General features: G+C 32.0%; 1 protein-coding gene across 1 annotated transcript in view; it reads right to left on the reverse strand.

Annotated features, from left to right (window-relative positions):
- Positions 1-16,664, reverse strand: part of LOC139489741 (dynein beta chain, ciliary-like) — a 72,277-nt gene extending 55,613 nt beyond the window's left edge. Inside the window, exons 1-7 of the mRNA XM_071276501.1 lie at positions 16,042-16,664; positions 8,964-9,154; positions 6,218-6,407; positions 3,567-3,666; positions 2,980-3,191; positions 1,292-1,531; positions 417-584 (exon numbers count right to left, since the gene is read on the reverse strand). Coding sequence (XP_071132602.1) covers positions 417-584; positions 1,292-1,531; positions 2,980-3,191; positions 3,567-3,666; positions 6,218-6,407; positions 8,964-9,154; positions 16,042-16,395 — 1,455 coding nt within the window. The 5' untranslated portion in view covers positions 16,396-16,664. The remainder of the gene's footprint in view (positions 1-416; positions 585-1,291; positions 1,532-2,979; positions 3,192-3,566; positions 3,667-6,217; positions 6,408-8,963; positions 9,155-16,041) is intronic.
- Positions 16,665-17,489: the final 825 nt, after the last annotated feature.

Below are 17,489 nucleotides of genomic sequence, written 5' to 3' on the forward strand. Positions count from 1 at the left end.
AATTTGTTATGTTATTGTCAATAACATAACTCTTTTACAACTTATTTTCTAACAAATGTTTGTTCTTTTTTAATTCCTGATAAGCAAATTAATTTTTCAAGAAATGAAAAATGTCACTTAGTAATGAAACATGATTGTGATAGTTTAAATGTCACTTTTTTATCCAAAAAGAATCCTTTCAAAAACAATGTCTCTTTGGAGCGAAAATTAATCAATTAAGACTGCAGTCAAACACACCTGCCAGGTGAGAGATGTAAAAGTCACAATCTCAGTGTTGACAGGCTAGAGATACAGAAGTTAAATTATTCAGACCACTTGCCAATTGAGGCCCCTAAATGATAACAGATGATGTGTGGGAAGTGAATGAAAAAACTCAAATCCCCCCCCCCCTTATGGGTAAGTGTAGTATCACTTACCAAATTCATTGGATCTAAGCAGTCATAGGTGTTTCTGGTGAATTCTCGAAACACTGTCTGGAATTCTTCAAACAGCTGAAGAACCTGCTGACTCAGCACTTTACCTTTAATGCCACCTATTTCAATTCTCTCTAATTTCATGAATTCACTTATTGTTCCAAACATTTCCTGGAATTCATAAGATAACATATAGATAAAAGTGTCTTAAACACAATGAAAAAAATAAATCTCTGCATATTTGTATGTTATAAATCTTTTAGAAACTTTTCCATAATTGTATATTTTTGTCTTTCCAGGCATTTATTTTCGATTGTAAGTGTAAAAAAATTTCAAGATACATGTAATATGTGAAAAGAAATAATATCATGAATTTTACCGCAAATGTCTTACTATTTCTGATGTCAGATCAAACTCAACCATACTTAACCTTCTTTCTCATGTAAAGGGCATTCACATCAAATGAAGATGTATTAATGTGACGTTATTTACTAAGTGGTATTTAAAAAATGTCCAATATCCCCTTATATCTCCAAAATAAAACTGTCAACACAAAACTATGACTTGCTTGCTTTGTAACAATACAAAAACAAATGTGAGAGGCTTCCATATTAATGCATTCTGTCATATCTCTTGTACAGTTTAATTATATTGCATGAATTCATGAACTTATAGAAATTGTTAATGACTTATAAGAATTTTACTGATTTCACTTTAATAATTATGTCAATTGTTCAATGAAATCAACATTATCTGAAAAAAATCAACTTTTTTTTGCTGATTTCACTAATTTTCATCACACTTCTTATTTCAACATGGGAAATTGTTTTATTTTCAAAAAGTGCAGCATCAAAGAAATTTTCTATTTTCATACTTACAATTATCATTTCCAATCTTGCAGTAAATTTGTCAAAGCGTGGAAACACAAGTTTTGGAGTAAACTCCCACTCAACTGGTTCCTGGTCTCCGGAGAAGTAGGAATGGAGCTTAGCTTTGTGATCTTCATAAGTTTCTTTGAAAGTTTTCAGTACATTTACAGCTTTCTGTACTTTATCTTTGGTTTCTTCTGGCTCAGTATCACCATTGAATATATCTGATGGATCCAGGAAAGTTCTTGCCTACAATTCAGATTTTTCATGTAATCAAAATAAAGACAAGCATATTGGATATAATTTCAAACAGAAATAGTAATGTTAGTATAACATTCAAAATTCAAAAAATTTATGTTGGTGCTTTTTTATATCAAAAATTATTAAGGATGTACTTAGGTCAGGTTTAGGAAACATCCACATTACCCCTTGCTCAACATGGATGAGGGGTAACAGGAGATTTCATTTTGCACAAGTATAAATCAAGAGTTTGTGTACCTATTATTTAAACATTAATTACACCTTATAAAAGAATGACAGATTTTGACTTGTTGGTTGCCAGTGTATTTTTCGCAAATCCTAACATTTTTCCTCATTTTAAACAAATTTTCCTGATTTTCACCACTGCAGGTGAATATGTGAATATGCCTCAAATACCATGGTATTTGCCATTTTGAATATTCCTTTTTTACCCTCATGAGCATATTCTCGCCAATTTTTATCACATATGACATTACATTGAGAATGCGGAGCTTATGCGTTTTAGTGCATGTATAATTCCTGATGTTCTATGATAATATCCACTTATTTATCCTAAAAATTATGCATAAACATAATACATGTACAGAGAGTTTCAATCCATATATATATCTTTTTGGTGTTATTAAACAAATATATCAAGTTATGGAGGGGTATTTGCGAAAAATACCAGTCTTGGGACCAAATTTCCCTCGCCTTGCAGGCTCTGGAAATTTCAGTACCTTGACTGGTATTTTTCGCAAATACCCCTCCACAACATGATATATCTGTTCAGTATTAGTTTGCTGATTGCAGGATAAATATCATTACATTACCATGCTTTAAAAATTAAAAATTTGTCTTCTTAAGGGGGCTCGCGGGTCTAAATCAAATTTTGTATTTAATATAGGATTTCGCTATATTTTTCTATAAATGAACTTTATCTTATACCTAATAGAAAAATGAAATAAAAAAATGGGGTCACCGTTCATTTACGCTCACAATCTGCCTTCGAAAGAAACATACATTTTTGTTAATGTCCTTTTTTCTGTTGAACTTATAGGAGAAATAGCGGTAATATCGAAATAAAAAAAGAACTAAATTACAGAAATCGCTTAAATTTTACAATTATTTAATTTATGTACAGCTTAATCGAAAACAACAATAAAAAATATAGGTCACTGATGAGTTAAAAAAGATATTTCAATTTTAATGCCAAAAAATGGCATTTTTGCACCAAAGGGAGATAATTTGGAGCTTTTTCAATGATATCTACATTTTAAAAGTCACTTGGGGCCAACACGAATTGATTTTTTGGAATGATTTTTGTACCATATGACAAAGTAACAACAACTAAAGGTAATTAATAAAATTTGTAATGAAAAATAAATGTTTAATTTTTTTCTGAAACCTTATACCCGCGAGCCTCCTTAAATACCTGATTTTGTCTTCTTAAATACCTGATTTATAAGCATATTAGAGATTTCCTGTAGAAGGACTATAATCCTCCCTGGTGACCTGTAGTAGGTAGAATGTACCCATGTCAGACAAACAGTGTGCATCATTGGAGGAAGTAATGGTCCACTCTCATCAAAGTCCTTCTGTTCATAGTCCTCAAAGTGATGTCTCAACGGTCTCAAGAACATGTTTATGTCATGAGTTTCTTCTAGAGCTGTAAAAGAGATAATAAAGTTTTAAAATAAACTGTTATAACAGTGAGATGTCTCACTTTTTTGTAATTTTAAGTACTAAAATGTTGAAATTAAAATAGCAATACATTATGTACTTTACATGTTACAACATAAGTTAACTTAATAGACTTCAAGGTTTTTAATATTCAACTGTGGATTTATTTATTTCATAGATACTAAAGACTCAGGACAAATTCTATTTTCTTGTATATCATGTGTATTTGATTTCATGGTTTTGTCAAAGTTTATAGAAAACTGGTACTTCTTTGAACATTTGAATTTGTGGTTTACTTCAGCAACAAAATCCAAGAAAACTGGTATTCAACAGAAAATAGTGCATCCATTCCATAACAGACCTGCAACAACATCTCTGAAGATCTCTTTAAATATAGGAAAGTAACTACTCTGTGCTACTTCTAAAAGTTCAGCCATCTTCCTCACTTTTGGATCTCTCAACTGTCAAAAGAAAATTAATAAACATTTAATGGAAAGTTTTATTTCAATAATTAATGTGTGGTAACTATTGGAGGTATAAGATTGCATGGATATTCAATGGGCTTGTTTTATCATGCAGTTACACCAAATTTACTTTTTTAATAAAATTAGATGTTTGTTCATGACAAAATTTTCTCTGCATACTGTACAGTACTCTGGTGTTATTTACACGTACATTAGAATGATACATACATATAATATTTTACTGATAAACACACACCTGAACAAATTCTTTAAATGGCTATTAATCCAGAGATAAAACAACTGACTGTATATAAAATTTGTAAAAAAATAGTAACCCTAAGTTGAAAAAGCTTATACATTACAGTCAAAGATTTATATAAAAAGGATCATTAATTTATTTAGGTTAAGATATAGTATCTGCATAAGAGCCAACAACAATTTTTCATGTCAGGACTGATATAGCCCTCCGTTGAACATGTTGAAGGTGCCTAAAAATCAAAATGATAAACCAAAAAAATCTTTAAATTTTACAAATTTGTGTTAGTATATATATATACTAGAACACACCCGTGATATCGCGGGTCCGTGACTGAATTTAAGTATTTAACTATGCGTTAGCCTGTTTTTAGTATTGGTATTGTTATCTAATAATGTCATGCCGATTATAAGATACACAGTTTTCTCTGCTTTCAAACTCTTTCTGTGTGAACCCGTCGACCTGGAATTTATCAATTATTGGTAATATTAATTACGTATTTGGAAACAAAAGGTCCTGGAATGGAGTATTTTTTAGTCAACAGTATTGTCCTATATTAGTTGTAAATAAAGTTGTAAATAAAGTTGACTTCTTTAATTCGCTGTTTTACGTCATGTCCGCTGACAAATTAAAAACTGCACCTATAAGCCTTATTTTAAGTCCAGATTTTTAGCATTCGTATTGTTATCTTAGAAAGTCTTACTGATTAAAATACTACAATAGGGAACAATTTGACAATGATTGAATTTAGTAGTGTCAAACCTGTGAGTATGACCCGTGTATATAGAAAAATCCTAAATACACCGTTAAACTTTGGTGCGCCTGTCAGATGCGGAACGTACAGATAAGATATTATACAATTGGTATCGGTATCGGATTCGACCCGGAACTTGTTAATTATTGGCATTATTAATTATGTGGAAAACAAAAGGGTCTGGAGTGTTGTAATTTTTAATCTACACCATTGTCCTATATAAGCTATATATAAAGTTGAATTCTTTGATTTGTCGTTTTTACCCCATGACGGCTGACAAATTAGACCTCGTTATTTTAGTATTATAGATATATATTAGGGATGGCAACGAGTACCTGAGTACTCGGGTACTCGATCGGAAGGCCGAGTACTCGAGTACAGTTTTAGTACTCGGATACTTGTTTGTTTGTTATACATTTTCAGATACATGTAGTTCTCTTCAAACTTAAGTTCTGTTGAATTGTCCCCTTCGTAATACTAAATAAGATCTATTAACAACAAACATAATTTATGTTTAACTTTATCTTGAGATGACTAGTAGTACCAGCAACGTCCTTTCCTTACGAGGGAATGTTTTCATGTGCATAACTTGTAACCAAAAATAGAAAGGCAAACAGTGATTCGTCTGAAATCGTTGACCAGATCATATTTCTAATCAAGAACAAAGTGACCTGCGGTAAACCCTACGCAACTGATTAGAGACATTTCTAACGGTGTTTGTACACGGAAGGGTGTTTGTACACGGAACGGTGTTTGTACACGGATTAACACTTTCCGACACAAGCCGTAAAAACTTACCTTTGTTTGTTAATCAAGACTTTTATGTAATCTTATTTGAAACTTAACTATAATTGTTTAATTTACAATTTAAATATCTGCGAAAATACGAGAATGACATTCAAACCCAAAAGTTGAAAATAATTGACAACGTCATGGTTAAAAAAAAAAAGAAAATCAGACAACGATAGTGCAAAAAAAAACCACAGAAAAAGTACAGGTACAAGTAATTTGAAGTCTAATATTGATGTTAACAAATTTATGGACTAGTCGTATTATAACAATTACCAACTCCTCAGGAACAAATGATACATATATTGTCTACTTTAAATTGTCGGACTTTTCATGCAAATATTCTTGATTTAATCGGAATTTTGTTCTTGAACACGTACACAAACAAAAATTGCTATTATGATAGGTTATTGTAAAAACGGCGGTCGTTAATTCATTGTTTAATTGACGCAACAAAAACCAGAGGAGCAAGCTATGTTTGTAATACGTTTGTCTTTCGTTAACATGTTTAAGAAAGGTGATAACAAAAACCCAACTAAAATCTAAACTTTTCAATAGACGTTTAAGGTTCATCCGAGTACTCGCGAGTACTCGAGTATCATGACCGAGTATCCGAGTATTAAATTTCAGATCTTTTGACATCCCTAATATATATATATATATATATGCTTTCTGGGTTAGTGGTTTGAAGTTCCCTTAGAGAAAATACAACATAAAGCTGTCATTCAAATAGAAAAACACAAAAACACCTGTTCATATATGCATTCCAAGTTAGTGGCCTTGTTTTTCCAGAACTCTATCTCCACAAATGGTGTAGGGTTTAGACCTTCTAGCAAAGGCTGAGCTGAATCCTTCTTCAGAACTTCCCTGATCTGATGGGTCCAGTCAATGACCACAGTTTCAATGGCATGGACTATGTTCCTGTCAAACTTCTCACTACTAAAAAATAAATGTTGTATACATGACTGTTGTTCAGTGGTTGTCATTTTTTGATATGGTACATAAGCAAAATGATAAGAGTTTCTCGTTTCTTGTTTTTGTCGAGCCTTCGACTTTAGTCGAAAAAACCGAGACTAAGCGATCCTACATTCCGTCGTCGTCAGTGTCGTCGGCGGCGTCCACAAATATTCACTCTGTGGTTAAAGTTTTTGAAATTTGAATAACTTTCTCAAATGATCCTGGATTTCTACCAAACTTGGACAGAAGCTTGTTTATGATCAAAAGATAGTATCCAGAAGTAAATTTTGTAAAAATAAAATTCCATTTTTTCGGTATTTTACTTATAAACGGACTTAGTTTTTCTGCCAGGAAATATTACATTCACTCTGTGGTTAAAGTTTTTAAAATTTTATGGTGACTTGAGGAACACCGGTATCACTCAGATTACAATTCTTCTTTGACAGGTAAGTTTGTATTTAGCCTATAAAATACTTATTTAGCCTTGAGAATTGAAAGGTCAGTTTATCTCATTCATATGATAGAAGTTGATAAATTTGGCTTCATGCCATTTACCTTGTCCAAAATTAAGGTCACTTTATTGTTATTGTGATATTGTTAAAGTACAAAAGAACCTTATATTCTGACCAATACTTAAAACTTTGTGCATCTTGATTTAATTGTTAAAAAACTGTTAATGTTGAATTTTTGGGGTTATTTCTGCCTTTTAATTGCATATTTCTTTACATGGTAGTTTTTTTTTCAGATATAAAAAAAACTCTGCTTGACTTTATAGAAATAGGCTATGCTTGCAGGTTATATATTACACTGTCTTGCTTTTTGTTTACACCAAATCTGACGCTTCTGATATCTTTAAATGTGCATTGAAGGTTAAAATAATCATAATGTGAACAAGAATGAAGAAAACATCTTGGTCCCCCAAAAAAATTCAACCAGGATATAACATTCCAAATATTAAATCATTATAGACTAATATCAGTTGAAATCTCAAGCCACTGTTTTGCATGTTAACAATGTAGGTCATGTCCCAACAGAAAATCAATAAATATGACAGTACAATGTACTCTTAGCACAAACACATAAGGTCACGGTGAAAATGACATCTAGGGCAAGAAACAGTCAGTTATACCAAACCAGTTTGACTAGATGTCTAGTTTAAAACTAGTTTGACTAGATATGTCTTATATTTTGACAATGTAAATGATATGAGGACCTGCATGGGTTTTTTTAATATCTGTATTCTTTAAATTTTTAGGGCATTTTTCTTTTAATAGCCTTAAAAATAACTCTCATTCTGTAAAATTCTCATGAAAATGATTTTACTATTTAGTCTTTCTGTTACAAGATTATTTATAAATTCTGTACATTGATCATTATTATATCAGTATTGCATTACAGTTACCTAAGTTACCTTTTTATTTTGCACAGTTATTCTTTATACTTTTGAACCGCATTAAATTATTCTCTATTCCTTATGTTGTTGTTCATTTTCTCTATTCTCTATTTTTTGTTGCTATTACATGTGTTCTCTATTCTGTAAACCCCATTCTGACCCTTATAGGTAAACTTCTATTGTATGAATGGGATAAACTGACCTTTCAATTCTCAAGGCTATATAAGTATTTTATAAGCTAAATACAAACTTACCTGTCAAGGTAGAATTGTAATCTGAGTGATACCGGTATTCCTCAAGTCACCATAATAACTTTCTTAAACTATCCTGGGTTGGTACCAAACTTGGACAGAAGATTGTTTTTGATCATAAGATAGTATCCAGAAGTAAATTTGGTAAAACAAAAATCCATTTTTCTGTATTTTACTTTTAAATGGACTTAGATTTTCTGCCAGGAAACAATACATTCACTCTGTGGTTAAAGTTTTTAAAATTTTAATAACTTTCTTATACTATTTTGGATTTGTACCAAACTTGGACAGAAGCTTGTTTATGATCAAAAGCTAGTATCTAGAAGGAAATTTTGTTTTCTTCTAGTTAACATTACATTCAGTGTGCAGTTAAATTTTTTAAACATTTATTACATAAACTATCCTGGATTTTTACCAAACTTGGACAGAAGCTTCTTACAATCAAAAGATAGTATCAACAGGAATATTTTATTGATTTGTTTCCTCATTTTTGTTGAGCTTGGGATAAACAGAAAGAGTAGGCTAGACACTGGGTTCCCAAAACCCTTACAAATTTTTTATATATATTAAACTGTTTGATTTTCCTGTTTGAATGGTTTTACAATAGTAATTTTTGGGGCCCTTTATATCTTTCTGTTTTCGGTGTGAGACAAGCCTCTGTGTTGAAGGCCATACTTTGACCTATAATTGTTTACTTTTTTCACATTCTTGTGTCTTGGATGGAGGGTTCTTTCATTGGCACTCATATCACATCTTCTGATTTCTATAAAAATGTTCTTTGTCTTGTGAAAACAATGTAAACTATTTTTAGTGTTAATTTGGTAAAAGTCTAGTTATGATTCCAGAATAGTCTTTAAAGTTTTACAGTTTTTTTAAAAATAAATTGAACTCTACCTTTCAGTGGGTGCATCTTCAACCACCCGTTCAGTTCCAACAGGAAGTGGAAGGAGTGTTTTCCCCTTGGCTTGTCCAGTAACTACAAATACAGCACTCTTAGTGTTCTTCACATGTTGACTGATATCAGTTGAAACTACATATGGCCAGGTACCATGATTCTTTTCATTACCTAATACAGGAACCAGTACCTGAAATGAAAAGAAAACAAATCAGGGAACCAGTAAGTTTCTTGTTTTCATCTAGTGCACGTTGTTCTGCGTAATTGTATTAGTATTAAGAGGTCAAATTTTTCATGGTAGGGTTGGAAAATTTAAACATATGATCTGACCATAAAGCTGTAATGCTTTAGTTAGTATTTGGTAGATGTAAAATATTTTAAATCTATTTACTCAGCCGTGAAAAATTTAACCCACTACCATCATGACAATGGATAATTGAACCCCCTCTAAAGGTCTGATTTTTTAATTGTCACAGCTATTCCAGCTATATTATGTACCTACATGTATTCAACAACTTTAGTTATATCCTCATCTCATCACAACATGGGATTTCATACTATTAAGATTGAATTGTGATGTCACAATTTCCACTGAAAAAGCATGCATAGTCCGAATTTATACGAAATACAAATACAGATAAACTGACCATATACAGAGATGCAACAAATCGTCGGACCTGTCAGACCTAAGGGGCAGAATTTATGCAGGTCCGGCAAAACTCGTTGCTGTGCAGGACCTGATGGCCGTCAATATTTTAGTCTGCTTGGGTCAGCCAAAACTTAATTCCCCGTCGGTCCTGGCAGAGTATTTTGTTTATAAAATTGTGAATTTACAACCACGTTGCATGATTAGATAGAACAACATTCAAGGCTTCGATTACATAATAGAAATCGGGAGTTCAAACTGTTTTAATGATAACTATTATAGCCTGACACCTTCCAAATATCCTTCCTTAAAAAATAAAAATAAAACCTTTTGCAGTATAAATTTCAGTTTTGAAATCGTATGTTTGACATCGTTAATTTATTGAAATATTTATAACAAACGCAGTTATTTAGTTGTAACAGAGAATACACACCATTGGTTTGAAAAATGACGTAACTTTAACCTCTGTAGCAGAGTTCAAAAAATCTATGGGTCAATGAATATTCACAATATATTTTATTCTTTAAACTTTTCTTTCAAATTAGTTTTAATCCAGAAAAAAGTAAAAACATTGCCTGACTGTACCTTAAGTTGAATATCTATATCCAAATTCAATTAATTAAAGCTGTAATCCATGATCACAAATTGAATGCTTTGTTTACAATTGTTGAAAGCCATGTGCTTTTTAGCAGGAAAATTCGGGAAACCCCTTAACAGGAAACAGTTACATTTCATTGTTATTTATAGACATATTACAAAGTTTTTACATAGATTATTTTGAGTGAAAATATAGGTCTGGCAGAAATGTGATGGGTCTGGCAAAACTTCGTACCCTGTAGGCCCCAATGTCTGACAGGAAAAAAAAACTGTTTGCATCTCTGATATACATGTTATAATGCTTTAATTAGTATTTGGTAGGTGTAAAACATGTTAGAAAATAAGTTTTTTACCCAGCCTATTAAATTTGAACCCACAACCATGCAAAATTAAACGACCTTCTTCTTTCTATATGTCTGACAGAAAAAATATTTTTAAACATTTTTACCCAACCATGGAAAATAGAACCCACTACCATGGAAAAACAAACCGCCTTCTTAAAAGTTCTTTAGACCTTTGATTTCCAAATTGTCACAGCTACATTTTTTTTTCCAGTAATGTTAGTGTTATACATGTTATATGTACATGTAGTAGCAATTCATTATTACATGTATTAAGAATTTGGTATGAACATGATGAATAAAACATGTAAGAATTTTTTTTTTTTACTTTTTATTCAGCCATGGAAAATTGACCGCCTCTCCTATCATCATGATCATGCCTATAGACCTCAGATTATCTATAATGCAATAGCTATTTCAGCAGTAATAGTGCTTCTATAAGAACTTTGTAGGAATAAAACACGTTAGAAAATATGTTTGATTGTTGTACTCAGACATGGAAAATCATATTTTCAAATGGTCATACATGTATCTATTTAAACTGTACATTTGATATTCATCTGCAGGAAATACAGGGGTGCAATTGTCCATCGGGGGTGGGGGACAATTTCTTAATATGGAAAATTCACCAAGGTTCAGTTTTCCATATAAAGTATTTTGACCCCTGGTCCAATTTTCCTTATGACCCTGGCAATATCAATTTATCCCTTTTTAGTTTTAAAGATACATGTATAATCCAAATGATCCATGGCAAATATAAATTGAATGATTTACAATATTTGCATTGTATTCAGTGGCAAATATGTGAATCAATTTTCAGGATGAAAAAAAAATAATCAGTGGTAAAAGACAAAACCAAATACATGTATACATGCACATTAATAAATAGGTGCTGAAAGAGGGATTAACAGAGATGGTAAACTGGACTGGAAAAACATTTATTCATGATCACCTTGCTTAAGTTAATATGGTACAGTCAGGATCCTACTTCGTCAAAATTATCTCCCCATTACGCCAGTTCATTTTCACAATCGTAAAAATGGAAGCCATTGTAGCAATGACGCGCTACCAATTTTGCTCTTGGAAACCGATAAATTTATCCACATTGCACCAATACGATCCTTATATGTCAGTTATATTTTAAAAGACAAATGTATCAACTAGCTAATGAGCATCAGTTAATGATATTGTCTGCATTGATTCAATTTAAAACTATTGTCTGATCGGTTGTTAGGTGGAATTTTCGAAAAATCATAAACATTTAAAAAAAAATCTAATTAAATATTTCGTGGAAGGGCAGACTATATTTTTTTAGTGGTTGAAGACTATAAACCCTAGTTATCACACAAAAAAAATTAGAATTTTTCGAAGATATGCATTTTCATCATCCAACTTGTAAGACTGTCGTCAAGTACTTTCAGTAAAAAAATAGCTATTCGAACACACCTTCCCTGTTTTTGTGACTCATTAGATAGGTATTTCACTTGACCCATATATTTCATCTTTTAGTACTGTTATTTTTTGTGTTATAAAGTCAACCTGTAGCTTTAATATATAAAAATGATAGAATCTGAAGCGAGACGATGTATGAAATATTCTTACTTTGAACGATATCAAGACAAAATACTCAACTCAAACACGCCCTAACATAAAAAGGTGCACTCGATTTTCTCTTTTCGATACAATTGTTACCTATTTTTTGGAATTTTTTCTTCAGTCACATAATGGAAGGGCAGACACGAAAATTACTGAACTAATAGATTGATATCTTTTCCGTCCGTGGTAATTTTTTCAAAAAAATCGGAGGTTATGCATTTTTGTCATCCAACTTGAAAGATACCCATGTCGTCGACTTGATATCTAATTGTTCTGCTTAACTATGTACTAGATAAATTGAAAACTTATGCAAATGGTGTTTTTAAAATAAAACACCTCGTAATTGAGAAGAAAATTGCAGTTTTGTTTGTTTCTATTAACTTTTTAAAAATTTGTCACTATAGTAAACAATACAGTAAACATTTATCGCCTTCTCTAATAGAGAGCTTCGATTCTTTTGTTCTATTTCAACCTGGTTTCCGACTGGGTAAAGATTGCCTTGAAACCAGTCACTTCTAACCCCTCCAAAGTAGTTGCAAGGGTTAAATGTGGTCTTCTCTCAACCTGTTATCGAATATCCAAGTTTAAGCATCACAGTTATCACAATGACTATTAGAATGTTTTAATAGTTAATACTTTTTTTTGTAACGGTTGTGTAATTGCCCTGTAGAACTAAAGGGTTTCCCCAATCTGTTGTTGTTACTTGTTAAGGTACTGACACAGCACTGTTGGAACTGAAGGAATACTAGTCCAAATAATTATGACGTCTTAAAAGGCTATAATATTTTTTTTCTTTAACCTCGCAGTAAGGCTTCAAAGCAAAAAATTAAAATAGCATTCCAAGACGTTATCATTATTTGGACTAAAGAGATACATGACAGAAGGGTCCCAGTTGGTTACTGTCAGCCTCTACTTCATGTTCTTCCCTCTCTCACTGCAGAAAGAGCAAAGGATAGCCACAGATTTGGGACCTAGAAGGAAGGGAAATATACACATATTGTAACGTTTGTGGGTCATCGTAAATTCCCCTTTTTCTATTTTTAGATACTATATATAACTATAGTTGTCCGGTCACTTTTTCGCGGGGATCGTTTATCTCGTGCTTGAACTCAATGTCCAGACTTGGATATTTAAACCTACATTTGTAGTCAGGGCAGGATTGGGGAAAGAACTAAGATTCACAGTATGGCAGTCTACATATAGATATATATATAGTCATGGGTGAAAAAAAAAATGCACTCTGAAATAAAAGAATAGCATTTGCACGTGATTGTTATCTTTCTTATGCTTTAATAGTTTGCTTACTGAACTTCTGAAGTTGGGTTTAGTACACACATCATACACACTTATTTAACTTCATTGCATTTGATATATTGATTTATAGTATATTTTATATTGGGGATACTTTTTAATTTTATGATTGTTTTGTTCTGGTAGCACAATCATGTAATCGGTACTGATTTTCTCGAAAATAATTGCTTGGCCTTAGTTCATTTCAGATTACATATCCAAAATTGCGTTAATTTAGTATTTTTACCTTCCCCAATCTCCGTGCTTTGCACGTAAAATGTTAATATATGTGGTTGTCGGTATCTCCAAAAACGTAAAGATTTTTTAATTTTTTTTTTATATTTGATTTGATTCTATTTCTTGTCAGTTATTATTTTTCAGTGTTTGTGCATTGTTGGAGTAAAAGAATATTAAAGACGTATATGGATTCAATTCTTAATTCGCATGGAAATATCTGTTGAACGTTTATGATGAAATTGCCTTTAACAATGGAAATGTTTGGACCTTCGTCACCATTTGAAGCTTCATCACTATTTAGACCTTCATCATTATTTGGACCTTCATCACTATTTGGACCTTCGTCACCATTTGTACCTTCATCACTATTTGGACCTTCATCACCATTTAGACCTTCATCACTGTTTGGACCTTCTTGGACATTTATCAACATTTAGACTTATATTTTAAATTATATACAATACAATGCACATTTTCAACTGTTTAAAGACAACCGTGTCTTGTCCTTTAAATTGTCTTACTATGTTGTCAAATCGCTGACGATTTGTTTTTCTGGGTAGGCATGGTAGGGGGTATTGTAACGTTTGTGGGTCATCGTAAATTCCCCTTTTTCTATTTTTAGATACTATATATAACTATAGTTGTCCGGTCACTTTTTCGCAGGGATCGTTTATCTCGTGCTTGAACTCAATGTCCAGACTTGGATATTTAAACCTAGTCAGGGCAGTATTTCTTTAGATTGGGGAAAATTTTCGTACTGGTAAGTTGTACTTTAAAATTTCATTTTATTTTGTATTTTGATGTTTGACTTAAGGAGGTAGACTTAGGTTAAGGGAAATAACTCTTAAAATCATCAGTACGTTTGTGTCAGCCATTTTCATAAATATGTTCTAAGCTTCTTGGATACATAGATTATTTCCAATCTGTTTCAGGTAAATGCTTAAAATTCATTGACAAAACTTGACTTTTACAAACACATGACTGATTTAAAGAGTTATCTCCCTGAACCAAGGTCTACCCCCTTAAATATTTATTTCTTCTCATCCATTCGATATATTTTTTTTCGGTCTTATAGTCAAACAGTTCTAAAATATTAAATTACGTTTCCGTTCCAGAATAAATAGAGGGAATTGTACACTAGCTAGAGATTTTATGATTTCGGGTTTATAAAGAGATGGAGTTCAATTTGATAGCGATATTTAAACAGATGGCTAATCCGAGAGCGATATTTAAACAGATGGTTAATCCGAGGGGTATTTTGGAGTAATGGTCGTCAATCTACGGAATTGTTCGTGCCTTACTCTGAAATAGAATTTTGTATTATCGCATGTTTAGGTTTTGGATCTTGAACTGGTCAATGATATTGAAAAATGTTTTCAGACATTGCTCTGGTTGGATTGAAAATTAAACAGGTATAGAGAAATGCGATGTTTTTTTTTACTGGATCGATTTTTGTTCCCTAGTCATAGAATAATGAGGTTCATGATCTAGTCTAACAAAGTCGGTGGGAACCAGTGGGTATATTTTTTTTGTCTCGGAAGGTTGACGTCACAACTTGGTTGATTGGATAATATTTTAGTTAAAGACGACTAGTGTACAGCTCTCAATATTTTAAGAAAACGGACACCTCAAAATTCTAGTATCATATTATTTTATTCAATTAGATAGCACTAAGGCCAAACTCTTCTTTAAATTGGTAAACTTGTAATGGGTATTTTTCACCGCATCGTTTGTTCAAAAAAAAAGGGGAAGTTCGAAAATGTATTGAAATTCTGAATTGATATTTTCACATGGAGATACCGCGATATTTATGTATTTATATTGTCTTTGTCTATTAAATATGAAACTGTTTTATGAATTTTGGTCATTTGTTATATGAGCAAATACATTGCTTGGCAAATCGTCATCACTGTCATATTTTAGGTTTCTTGTACCTGTCATTTATTGAATTTAGTGTTTCGTTGTATTGTCAGTATGCTGTCAGAAGTCCTGGAGAGAAAGCACAGGCCGAACCCTCTCTACCAGTAACGTAAACGGCTGAGCTAGCGGGGTATAATGTCACGAGACAGATTATGAATGAAAAATACGTTTACACAAGAAAACCCATTTACGTTGCAATATCGACCATGCTTAACTTGCATAAACCCTTGGGGTAACCAAAGAGCCCAGCTGTGAGACAGGCCAAATAACACTTTATACTTTTGTATGACATAATTCATCATTTTTTTATAACTTTGTAAAACTGACTAATACACATGTACAATGATACATGCAGGAAATTCTTTTTTCTATTTCATTTATTCAATAATATTTGCCCACACCAAATTAATGACACCATCACCATAATCACCAAAAATATACAGTATGTACCTCATTTACTAGTCCTGAAAGCTGTTCAAGGGGCGAGTATGATAAATCCCCATAAATTAAAGCTTTGTTCAAGTTTGTCTCCTTGGTTATTTGTTCTTTATATCTTCGTATAAAGTAACAAGACTTTGCTTTTGGATTTGCTGGAAATTCTAACTGAACAACAAGAGATGAACCAGGATATATAAAGATGAGTGATGTTACAGTTGGCTTTTCAAAGAATTCATTGATGATTCTCTTATTTTCTTCCAATGCATAAAACTTTTCAAATCTGTCGGATCTAAATTTGAAAGTTTTGATCACATAAGTAGCAATGAATAAAACTCTGTCGTCTTCAATCTCAATGTCTTCTGCCATAACTGCACCGTTCTATATAATAACACACTTCTAAGCTAAAAAGAGAGCTGGAATATTATGTCCACGGTAGAGAGGGTTGTTTTATTTTCAACCCAACACAGTCACAGAATCAGTGTGACAACAAGTTTAAACTAAATTTGAGTTGTTATGTAAATAAACATGTCGTTAAGGGGTATTTATATTTCATTTAGTTAATTAAATTAATGGTTAACCTTATGTTAAACGGCAATCATCCAAAACATTTACTTTCAACTGTTCGATATCAAATTACCCACCTATTTTAACGACCTTGACCTTTCGGTGAATACAAATTATCTCTTACAGTACCGACCATGCAAAAACGGATATTGAGATACACATTTTTAAACAAAAGAAAAACTTTAAACTACTATCTTGCAGTATTGTGGTCAATCTTAATGATGCGTTGTATTATGTCTTTATGATGTGTTGTATTATGTTTTGTGTTTATCTATTTCTATTATCTTTTGTTTATTTCATTTTTTATTTTTTTATTTTTTTATTTTTTTTTGGGCGGGTGGGGGATAATTTTTCATCTTATTAAATGTGTTCCAAGACACATTCTAATACCTGCGAATTTACAAGAACAGTATGATATTCCTCTCGGTTAATCACAAATAAGAGTACAGGGAGATCGTGATATAATTGAGCATTTTCAGTACAAGTTGAAGAAACATATAGTAGCATTGACGTAAATACAAATCTGATTACAAATTATTTGCCACAACTTATATAAGGCATTTTTTCAAATGAGTTAGTTGAATATGCTATTAAATTACTGGAGTTGTGATGAAATGATTTAAGCTTAACTGTTCTCCTTGGCAACATTTATTTACGTTTCGGCGGTGACAGATTGTAGGTATTCCTATGGGCACCAAATGTGTCCCTTTAATAGCAGACCTGTTCCTATACTGTTTTCAAACACAGTTTTTTGGCAACACTGAGTTAAGAACCGTCTAAGTTCAATTTAATTAATAAACTCAAGTAAGTAAATAAGTAAGTAAATTTTATTTAGAGTCGGCATATATATATACATTATAACAGACAAAACATGAGCTCTGTTGAGCTCTTTCTCT

Source organism: Mytilus edulis, chromosome 9 (genome assembly GCF_963676685.1).
Source record: "Mytilus edulis chromosome 9, xbMytEdul2.2, whole genome shotgun sequence".
Lineage (NCBI taxonomy): Eukaryota > Metazoa > Mollusca > Bivalvia > Mytilida > Mytilidae > Mytilus > Mytilus edulis.